At 44.0% G+C, this 11,436-nt stretch overlaps 1 protein-coding gene and 1 non-coding gene across 4 annotated transcripts in view; both read left to right on the top strand.

The window, feature by feature from the left end:
- Positions 1–10,114, top strand: part of LOC123509561 — a 29,244-nt gene extending 19,130 nt beyond the window's left edge. For 2 of the 3 annotated variants that reach the window (XM_045263928.1, XM_045263930.1), the window contains exons 6-15: positions 258–526; positions 2,152–2,275; positions 3,701–3,907; positions 4,181–4,891; positions 5,160–5,423; positions 5,964–6,187; positions 6,524–6,716; positions 7,392–7,475; positions 8,065–8,181; positions 9,184–10,114. In XM_045263928.1, the coding sequence (XP_045119863.1) occupies positions 258–526; positions 2,152–2,275; positions 3,701–3,907; positions 4,181–4,891; positions 5,160–5,423; positions 5,964–6,187; positions 6,524–6,716; positions 7,392–7,475; positions 8,065–8,181; positions 9,184–9,284 (2,294 nt within the window). In that variant the 3' untranslated portion in view covers positions 9,285–10,114. The remainder of the gene's footprint in view (positions 1–257; positions 527–2,151; positions 2,276–3,700; positions 3,908–4,180; positions 4,892–5,159; positions 5,424–5,963; positions 6,188–6,523; positions 6,717–7,391; positions 7,476–8,064; positions 8,182–9,183) is intronic. The other variant, XM_045263929.1, reaches the window with a different exon arrangement.
- Trnas-aga lies at positions 3,039–3,120 on the top strand. The gene has a single exon. It is a non-coding gene; the product is annotated as a tRNA-Ser (tRNA).
- Positions 10,115–11,436: the final 1,322 nt, after the last annotated feature.

Here is an 11,436-nt window from a genome sequence, read left to right as displayed (position 1 = left end):
CTGGTTCTCATACTCTTTTTAAATTCCTTTCCCTAATGCAAGAGTTAGCCATGTCTACTTATATTCCTCCCTCTCTCTCTCTCTGGTAAACCCTGGAACTCTCTACTTGCTTCTATATTTCCATCTTCCTATGACTTGAACCCTTTTGCCAGACGCTTTTGTTCTTGTATCGGCCCAGCACCTCAGTGGACCTATTCTATTGTAATTTTTGTTGTAAAAAGACGAGAAATCCTTAACCACCACCTTCCTAATCTCAGAACGCGGCCCATACATCGTCCTGGCGCCCTCGGAACAAGCCTTCGCGAGACTTACCCGTCAGGAGCTTCGTCAGGCAGCAAGAAGCACTGACCTCGCTTACCACATACTGCCCCTTCAAAGCCAGCCAGCCCCGGAGGTGAACAATGACGCAACTTTTGAAACCCTCCTCGGTCCAGCGGTGAGGTTTAATGTGTATGGTGATTCCGTGTACGTGAACGGTGCCAAGGTGGTGAGGGGAGATGTGCACTTCAAACACGGCACTATACAGGTGAGTGTTTGAGTGTATCAGTGTTTGGTGTGTGTGAGGGAAGGATGCGTAGGGAAGGAGAGGTGTTTGTGTGTGTGACAGAAGGAAAAATGAAGTGTTTGTGTGTGTGAAGGTATGAAAAAAGGGATATTCTTGAGTGTGTATGGAAGGGAAAGTGAGAGGTTTAAGTGTAAGTGAAAAGGGGATGGAGATAAGAAAAAAAGGGTGTTTGTGAAGGAAAAGGTGTGATGTAGGAGTCTCGGGGAAAAGAAAAGGAAAAATTGGTGTTCGTGTGTGTTTCAGAGTGAAAATAGAGGTGTTTGGAGGGAAAGAAAGGGAAAACAAGGTGTTAATGTGTATGTGAGGGGAAAAACGGGTGTGTGTGTGTGTGTGTGTGTGTGTGTGTGTGTGTGTGTGTGTGTGTGTGTGTGTGTGTGTGTGTGTGTGTGTGTGTGTGTGTGTGTGTGTGTGTGCGAGGAAATGACATGCCAAAATGAAGAATGTGAAGGAGAAAAGGGAAATAAATGAAACACCGTTCGTTGATACCAGAACTGACGAAAGGATCAAGATGAATAAAAAAAAAAAATGAAAACGAAGGGAAGAAAATTAACGATAACAGAATATTATAAACACCTAAAAGTGAAGAAAAGAAAAGAAAAACACGGATATAAATCACAATAGCATTTCTTTAAAGTGTAAATCGTAAAAGAAGAAGAATAACAATGCAAATACGGAAAAAAAAAAAAAAAGAAAACGAAGACTTTAGCGTAAAAATCATATAAAAATAAAGATAAACAAACGAATGCACAAATAAACACACGCATATATAAATCAAACAAACAAATAAAAAGAAAAAAAAAAACTTAACACACCCAAGAAACACACCCCAAAAAAAAACACCACAAGGAAAACAAATCCCAAAAATTAAAACAAAAAATTAAAAAAAAAGGAAAAAAAAAAAAAACTACACAAATTTCATAAAGCACAGAGATTCCTTGGGAGGAGGAAAGCAGCTCCCCAAACCGCTTGACGGGGCTTGGGGTTGTTTGAGGGGGAAGAAGAAAACGGGTTTGGGGGACGCAGGGACGGGGATTAGTACAGGCTGAAGGAGATCTGGATTCATGCGTCCGGGAAGGAAATTTTGAAGTGACCCGTTAACATGAGTAGGTTCTTATTTTCCCTTTCCTACTTCTTGTCTTGTTTCTCTCTCTCTCTCTCTCTCTCTCTCTCTCTCTCTCTCTCTCTCTGTGTGTGTGTGTCTCGTTTCCGCATTCATTCTAGTTTCTTTTCAATTTTTTCTTGTTTCCTGTTTCGTTTCTCTCTCTCTCTCTCTCTCTCTCTCTCTCTCTCTCTCTCTCTCTCTCTCTCTCTCTTCTAATTGAGTGAAAAGGGAGCGAGTGGTGTGTGTGTGTGTGTGTGTGTGTGTGTGTGTGTGTGTGTGTGTGTGTGTGTGTGTGTGTGTGTGTGTGTGTGTGTGTGTGTGTATAGATATAAGCATGTTGTTTACTTGGAAAATCTTAATGCCTTTCCACCTCAACTTTCTCCTAACCACGCAAAGTAAAAAGAGTGTTTACTTAAAAAATACTTCATCTTACCTGTACTTTCTCCCCTTTTCTATCTCTTCATCTCTGTCTGGCCTGCTGCAGGTGGTGGAAGCGGTGTTGGCGGCGCCTGTCGGGGACCTACATACTGTTCTGGTGGCGAGTGGTCCTTCCTTCAGCCGCGTCAATACTCTGCTCTCCGTGGCTAACCTCTCTCTCAAGCTGCAAGGTGAGTAATGATCCTATTCACAAAATCTATAGTGTTTCATCTTAGTACTTTTAACAGGGTCTTTTGAGTGTTGGAATGTTTGTTGAAAGGTTTAGTGTTGTCTTGCAAAGTGAGAAATTATCGTATTCACAATCTACAGTGTTTCATTCAGTATTTTTAATGGTATCTTTTGGGTGTTGGAATGTTGTCTTGACTGCAGTGATGGGTTGATAAGGATAGTGTATATTGAAAGGTTATAATCATAATGCCTTTATAATTCAATTTTTCAACTCTATAGCCTTCAAAAATAATGTTAATGAAAATAATAATAATAATAATAATAATAATAATAATAATAATAACAATAATAATGATAATAATACTACCACTACATATTTTCTCAAGGCGTGTCTATATGATACTTTTATTTTAGAATCGCTTCGTTCTCTTATAATATTTTTATATCTTTTCGAAGGTCATATACTGTATGATATTGGATTCTAACCAGCGTTTTCCTCACTACCGATGAAGAATTCTCGTTACACACCACTACAATCATGAGAACTTTGAAAATCTCTATAGATTCCATGAAGGTAGTCAGGATAGGCCGAGATACGGTCTCTTGGCTTCCAGAACACGTAGTCACCAACCCCTCGCTTTCTCCTTCACCAATACCACGCAGCAGAATAGGATAATGAATAGGGAATAGGTATTATTAAGGAGGGGGAGAGGTAAGGGGGAGAAGAGCGCATTGTTGAAACTGGACAAGCATGTACCAGCATAAGCAGTGATGGCCGAGTGGTTAAGGCGTCTGACTAGAAATCAGATGGGATCTTCCCGCGTAGGTTCGAATCCTACTCACTGCGCAACCATGGGGAAGTTTTTTTTGCATTTTTATACGTTGTATTTAATTGATTCATCCATTTATCTTCCATAAAAACACCCAATCAATGCATTTATTGCATAATACAGCTGCATTTTCTTCCCGTCACACCCACGCGCTTTCCAACTCCCAACCCCGCCTCACCAACACATCTCTTCTGCGCCACCTCGTATTCAGAAACGCTTTGCTCTCTCACCACCACTGTTCTCAAGGGCCACATGAATGATTACCGTGATTCTCAAGAGTGCTTCTGCTAATAATGTAGAAATACTGTTAACATATCTCTAGAACCATCAAAACACCCACGTAACTTGAGTGGAGCCTTTTGAATGCAGTGGTGAGGCGCCGAGGTACCCAGATCGATGTAACTGCCACTGTGCTAATAATAAAAACACGGGAGATACAAAACAGACATGAAAACACTGACGCACACGATTTAGCGAAGGAAAATAGTGGTCACGGATGCAAGGAAATAGACAATTGTGTGTGTGTGTGTGTGTGTGTGTGTGTGTGTGTGTGTGTGTGTGTGTGTTTACTCTCTCACTCTTCCTCGCTTCTCCCAGACAGCTACACCCTCCTGGCGCCCCCGGACTCCGCCATCACGTCCAAGGGTTACTCATGGCCGCGTCTACTCATGAGTCGGGAGTGCGGGCGTAACCTGATGGCGCGGCACATCCTGAAGGGGGCGTGGTACAGCGAGGGTCTGCTACACCGCCGCACCCTCACCACCCTGGCAGGCACCACTGTCACATTCAGGAGAGACTCGGATGGTGAGGGAAAAGAATGCTACTCTCTCTCTCTCTCTCTCTCTCTCTCTCTCTCTCTCTCTCTCTCTCTTCCCATTACGTTCTTTCCTTGGTACATGGTGTGTGTGTGTGTGTGTGTGTGTGTGTGTGTGTGTGTGTGTGTGTGTGTGTGTGTGTGTGTGTGTGTGTGTGTGTAATGTAAAATAAGAGAAATTAAGACCTTTCCTCCCTCTCTCTCTCTCTCTCTCTCTCTCTCTCTCTCTCTCTCTCTCTCTCTCTCTCTCTCTCTCTCTGCAGGTACCGTGTCAGCCAATGGCGTGCCCCTCAGGATGCGGAACCTCACAGCGAACAACGGCGTGGTGCATCTCATAGTGGACGTGCTGCCGGAGTCTGACGTTGGAACCGACCCCACCAGCCTGCCCATACCTCTGCTGGCCCACACCGAGGCGCCCACACCCCTGCACGCCCCTCCTGTCCTTCCCCCACTCCCCGTTCCCCCGCCTCCCCCTCCTGCTGCCCCGACAGTTAGCGGGTTATACGAGACACCACGGCAAGATGCATTTCTCTCCTTCATCCCAGCTAAAACTTCAGACACTCAGAAAAATCCTTCGTTTAGGGAGGATCTTAAGAGTAGAGGGACTTCTACACCTACTACCATTACTACTACGACCACTGCGTCTCCTCCACGGCTTCTACGCGCGGATGGCATTCCAGAAATCATTCCCCAGCCTCCAGTGGGGAAGATAATGGCGCCTTCAGGTCATCAACAACTTCTGGAGCTTTTGAAACTTGTGGACTGCGGAGGGCGGCCCGTGTCCCTGCCCGCCCCGCATGCTATCATCAGGTCCCTCCCGCCCAGCCAGGCCCTGAGTCTCCTTGGGGTGCAGTCCGGGGTCCGCATCAGGCAGGACGAGAACGAAGTGGTGGCGGCGAGCACTTTCAGGCAGCAGCAGGAGGCGGCGAAGGAGCAGGTGCACGCCAGCCACCGGGGTAACGCCATCAGCACAGGTAAGATCAGAGAGAGAGAGAGAGAGAGAGAGAGAGAGAGAGAGAGAGAGAGAGAGAGAGAGAGAGAGAGAGAGTGTGTGTGTGTGTGTGTGTGTGTGTGTGTGTGTGTGTGTGTGTGTGTGTGTGTGTGTGTGTGTGTGTCACCAAATAAGCTAATAATCGTTCCTCTCCTCCTCCTCCTCCTCCTCCTCCTCCTCCTCCTCCTCCTCCTCCTCCTCCTCCTCCTCCTCCTCCTCCACCTATTCTTCCTCTTCCCGTATCCCTCCAGCATACGTCAAAGTACCCCTGGGAACCACAAAGAACCAGCAAGAGGACACCAGACAGTCCCCAGCACCCGTGAGCCTGCCCCAGGGGTCCGTACGGCCTGTCCCGGTGGTGCCCCAGGGCGTGACGGTGTGGAGACCTCCTGGGGCGCTGACGGAGGGCGAGCGGCGACGAGTGGATGTGGTGGGACTTTTGAAGCACCTTAATCTGACGCTGTTCTCGAGGATGGTGGAGAGAGCTGATCTTTCCTTCGTTCTCAGCCTGGACGGTACGCAGGAGGAGGAGGAGGAGGAGGAGGAGGAGGAGGAGGAGGAGGAGGGGTGTAACAAAAGAAAGAGTTAGGAAAGGAGAGATTTGAAAAGGAGGAGAGGGAAAGTAGAAGGATAAAGAATGATGTAGCAAAGAAGAGGAGTCATGTGGTAAAGGAAAATGGTACTAGGAAAAGAGGCAGTGAAGGAAGATGTGTTGAAGAGGATGGAGTAACTAAGAAGAGAGAATAGGGAAACAAAATTGGAAAAGGAGAAAAAAAGGAGAAATGGAAGATGAAGGCGTAAAAAGGGATGTGTAGAGTAAGAGTGGAAGAAAAAGGAGTTAAAACGAAGGAGAAAGGAAGGAGTAGAGAAAGAACAAAAAAAAAAAAAAGAAAGAAAGATAGAAATAAACAAAAAGATGGACAAAAGAGAAAGTTTAGGAGAAAATGACAAAAAATAGAAAGTATAAGACATAACATCAACATAACATCTTATCCTAACATCACTCTCTCTCTCTCTCTCTCTCTCTCTCTCTCTCTCTCTCTCTCTCTCTCTAGGTCCATGGACAGTGTTTGCCCCAAGTGACGAAGCCCTCACCGCCATTCCCAGAGACGCCTTCAGACAGATCGTATCCCAGGGGCCCTTCCTCCGCCGCCTCGTGTCCTATCACCTCGCCCCGGGCCGCCTCACTCACTCCTCCTTCACTCCCGGCCTTCGCATCCCCACCCTGCACGCCGGCCACTCCCTCCTCCTCTCCTACTACACCGACGGGCCCGCAGCGGTGAGAGAGAGAGAGAGAGAGAGAGAGAGAGAGAGAGAGAGAGAGAGAGAGAGAGAGAGAGAGAGAGAGAGAGAGAGAGAGAGAGAGTGAAAGAAAGAAAGAAAGAAAGAAAGAAAGAAAGAAAGAAAGACAGACAGACAGAGACAGAGAGAGAGAGAGAGAGAGAGAGAGAGAGAGAGAGAGAGAGAGAGAGAGAGAGAGTCATAACCCAACTATCAAACTCTGAACAAACTCAATCTAACCTTTTTCTATCCTTCTATCTTCCATCTTACTCTTCTCTTTTCTCCTTTTCCTTCTCCTCCTCTTCCCTGCCCCTTCACCCCTTCACCCCTCCAGCAGCGGTGGGTGGCGGGCGGCAGCGTGGTCACCGCCTTGGACCAGCGGGCGAGCAATGGCGTGGTGCATGTATTGGATCGTGTGCTGTACCCTCCCTATGGTGACCTGCCTACAACTCTGTCCCTCTCCCCCATCCTCACGATCTTCGCCGCCCTGCTGGCTAGACGTCCTTCCCTCTACCGCCTCCTCTCAGGTAACAAAGGGAAGGGTTTTGATAAGAACATAAAAGATAATTAGGTTCTTATCCTGTTTAGTTGATCGTGTTCTTCTACTGTAGGTGGTTTAGTGAAGTTATTTTCTCTACCAAAGGCTGATTGAGGACTTTTATTCATTACTTTTACTTGTTCTTGCGTATCGTCGACCGTTTTACCATTATAAGTTATTTTGTGTCTGTTCTTGATTTTACCGTTGTATCTGTAGAATAATTTTGGCTTCTTATATTTATCCATAATATTTTCTCATACAACTTCTATTCGTCTTTCTTATCATCAGTCAGGCTAAAAATAAGGTCAGTTTCCGTGCGAAGTTCATTTACTTTATCGAGAGGAAGATATACTGGTGAACTAATGTATACTAGGAACTGTAGATGAAAAAGTACGTGTGAGATAAAGCTTTCAATGTTTCTAAAGGGTATAAATGATGTGTTGGTAACGTTGTGTTCAGTGCAGGAAGGAAGAGGTGATTAGAAGTGATTAAGTATACTTGACTCAATGGATAAAGACGAGGTAAAGATCTAAAGGTTACTCTTGATTGCTAGTATGAAGATGAATGTAGTAGTGTGTGTTATGTTGTATTCAAGGTTCATCTCTCTCTCTCTCTCTCTCTCTCTCTCTCTCTCTCTCTCTCTCTCTCTCTCTCTCTCTCTCAGGTCCCGGTCCCCTTACTCTCTTCGCGCCCTCCGATGCTGCTATGTACAATACTTCCCTGCCGAGAGATCCAGAACAGCTAGACGGTGAGTAGTGTAGTAGTAGTAGTAGTAGTAGTAGTAGTAGTAGTAGTAGTAGTAGTAGTAGTAGTAGTAGTAGTAGTAGTAGTAGTAGTAGTAGTAGTAGTAGTGGTAGTGGTAGTAGATGTGGTGGTGGTAGTAGATGTGGTGGTAGTAGTAGTAGTAGTAGTAGTAGTAGTAGTAGTAGTAGTAGTAGTAGTAGTAGTAGTAGTAGTAGTAGTAGTAGTAATGGTGGTCACAAATTTTACTTCTAAGTTATGTCAAGAAAATATCCACTTTTCTTTTACTTATTTTTTGTTTATGTATTTCTATTCTCTTTCCTTTATTTCTTGTTCTTGTTCCTGTTTTTTGTTCTCATTCTTGTTCTTCTTCTACTTCCTTCTCCCCATCCTCCTCTTGCGACCGCCACACCTTTCGTTAATTACTCAACTTATTCCCTTCCTCCTAAACCACCACCACCACCACCACCTCCTCCTCCTCCTCCTTTCCTCCTCCTTCTACTGCAACAACCTTTACACAGACACCTTAGCTTTCACCCTAACCGTTCTATCTTCCCCTCTACCACCACCACCGCCGCCACCACCATCACCAACAGCCTGGGTCCGCTCACACGTGGTGGAGGACGCCTGGTATACCTCCGGGTTCTCTAACACGTGGCCACTCATCTCCATCACAAACCACACCCTCTCCACCAACGTGTCTCCCAGCCAAGGTGAGGGAAGGGGAGGGGGACGGAGGGAGGGATAAAAAATTGCATACCTTACTCTTGTGATTGGGAGAGAGAGAGAGAGAGAGAGAGAGAGAGAGAGAGAGAGAGAGAGAGAGAGAGAGAGAGAGAGAGAGAGAGAGAGAGAGAGAGAGAGAGACAAAAATTAGTAGAGAGGATTGAGTGTTGGATGAGAGAGAGAGAGAGAGAGAGAGAGAGAGAGAGAGAGAGAGAGAGAGAGAGAGAGAGAGAGAGAGAGAGAGAGAAGGGGGGAAGGAGGTAGGGATAAAAAAATATATATTCCTTATTCGTGTGACTGTATTTTTTTTTCTAGATTACATATTATTTTCTTTTTATTTGTTTGGTATTTTTGTTATCATTTTTCTGATAGTGATATCCGGTTTCCTTTTTTTTCATTATTACTATTACGTTTTTGTTTTTACAAAGGTATTATTTTATCTTCTTTTTTTTCGTATATTTACAGTCATTTATCATTTTCTATCTACTTTTGTTCAGTTTTAATATTAGTAATGTCTTTCTTTGATTTTTCCAATAGGCATTTTTTTTTTGTTAAGTCATCCACAAATGCAATCTTCGTTAAACTATATTTTCTTACATTTAGCTATTTTATTATTCTTATATCCTTCTCCTATTACAAGTGTATATTCTATTATCACTTTTTTTTACCAGACATTTTTTTTTTTTTTCATCATTCCAGTTCCGCTTCTGTTTTGTTTATTTACAAGAACACGTCTCGTCTCATCCTCACTCTTGAACCTTTACTTGATATTTTTATTCACCTTTTTCCCTCGCCTCTTAGTTCACCAGTACATTTTTATTTATACCTTTTAAATAAACTAGCACACACACACACACACACACACACACACACACACACACACACACACACACACACACCCTCAGTTTCATTTATTACATTCACCTCCTCTCCTTCTCCATCATTAATTTCACCAGTACACCGTAACTCACGCTCTCCGCTCTCCCCAGACAAGATCACAGTGAACGGCGTGCTGATCACCTACGCGGACATCACAGCCTCTAATGGGGTGCTTCACGTGCTGCAGTCCCCCCTACTCACACCAACCTAGCCGTCAACAGAAAACGGAGCCTTACCTACGCTGCACCTACCCGCGCGTTTCATCTTGGCAGCGAGACACGGGAGAAAGAGAGACCACTTAGGTTTTCTGCGATTTACCGAACATACTGAGGCTGTTTTCCCACTCTCTTCGTCTCTCCGTGTTCGTTAATGATTCCCAAGAGTAAAATGCGCGTTTTACACTCTCGTTTATTCGTTTGTATATATATTCTGTACTGTCTTTCATTATGTTTCGTTATCTTTCGTCTCTCCGTTCGTTCGTTCCCCGCGCTACGAAGCCCTATGGTCCCTCCCTCAGCTTAGACGGGAGATTAGATAAAGGTGAGCTGAACATCGTATGTAAGAGGGCAGGAGCACAGGTAGGGACAGGTAAAAGGTAACGCCCCTCACCTGAGTAATCTTTAGCTGTACCTGAGGCGAGTGTGATGTATTTACAGGTAAACGTAAACATGATACCTTGGAAATGTTGTTGACGTGTGTTAAGGTGAGGTGCTCTTAAGATAGATAGGCGCGCGTAGGTTTTAGACAGGTTGTAGGCAGGTATGGACAGCTGGCTTGATTCCTTCCTCGTCACCCATCCAGCACCATTACCATTATCGTTGTTATTATTATTATTATTATTATTACTATTATTATTATTATTAACGAAGGAGATTAGCAAATGGTAAAATATGGGAGAAAAAACCTGTTAGTCGCCATTAACCCCTTTAGTGTTGGGATGCATTTTTACCTTGAGTTTTGGATGTGATTAGACGATTTTATTTACATTAGAAAGGGTCTATGGAGGCAGAAGATTAATGGCCAGAGTCTTCACTATTCTAATCCCCACATAAGTTTCTGAAGCAGTACAAAATCAGCAAATAGTAACCAGAATAAATGTGATAACGCGTTCTGGTGCTGAAGGGGTTGAAGAAGCAACAAAACTATAAAAAAAAAAAATCAAAATCTGAGGCATTATTGAAGCTAAAGTTCTCCTCCAGTCATTTTATACAAAGAAAACACCCATTATGTTTTGTTTTTAAGGGCAAGTGAAAAATATAAAGGCAGTAGCAAAACAAAATACGAAAGATGTAAATAAACGAAATTAAATCAACAAGTGAATGACGCAATCCAGTCAAACATCCTCACTGAAATGTTGAAAAGTCCACCAGTTATTCCTTTTCCTTATTTACTGTTTTCAATCTCCTTCGTTCTGAATCACCACACGTTGATCTAATCCACAGTACAGCGTGACACGAGCGGCAAGACTGACTGAGTGATGAATGGGTGACAAAGGAAGGGGAGTTAGCTGTCTATCTCAAGGAAAAATATTAATAGAAATCTTTACCTCTGAAAATGGACAGACGGACGTGACACTGAAAGGAAACTAATAAAATATGACTCCTCTGTGCCTCCTTCCTCGTGATTCCTTTCCTGCGCCAGCTTGAGAAGGGAGGAGGAGGAAGAAGACACAGACTGCTTCCTTATTCAGTGTATATCTAAACACTGTCCAGCGGCCATGACTTAATGTATGAACGTGTAAGTATAAACGAGTCTATCTGAGAAGCATGTATGTATGTATGTATGTATAGAATATTTTTTAAGCGAAATGAATAAAAATGAATAAAATGTACGAAGTGCTTATGGATTCAGTACTAACTTTGTTATCTACGGGTTGTTGTTGTGGGGAAGGGGTAGAGGCATCCTCTGCTGCCGTAGTCATAGTCGTCCCCGCCCGCTCACTACTCTACGGAAAGAAAGAGGAAGAAGAATCAGGGTAACGACCGTAGTAGTAGTAGTAGTAGTAGTACTAAAAACACACAAACAATCATTCGAAACATCAGCAACGAAATAGGTAGAAGAGAGAGAGAGAGAGAGAGAGAGAGAGAGAGAGAGAGAGAGAGAGAGAGAGAGAGAATTTTACTTTTCTCTATAATGAAGTAGAAAAATCAAAGAGCGAAATAATAACAGAGATTATTTTCACTTCAACACATAAAAATATACTACGTGAAGGAGGAGGAGGAGCAGAAGAAGCAGGAGGAGGAGCATAGATGAAAATGGGAAGATGGAGGGGTAGGAGCACAGGAGATGGGGGAGAGGAGAGAGTGTCGGTCCTCTTAACTTCCCATCTATTATATGAACCAATGGGTCATTCAAATAAGACC

This window comes from Portunus trituberculatus, chromosome 27, assembly GCF_017591435.1.
Source record: "Portunus trituberculatus isolate SZX2019 chromosome 27, ASM1759143v1, whole genome shotgun sequence".
NCBI lineage: Eukaryota > Metazoa > Arthropoda > Malacostraca > Decapoda > Portunidae > Portunus > Portunus trituberculatus.
The sequence above is the reverse complement of the archived record's forward strand: the minus strand, read 5'-3'. Positions and strand labels throughout refer to the sequence as shown.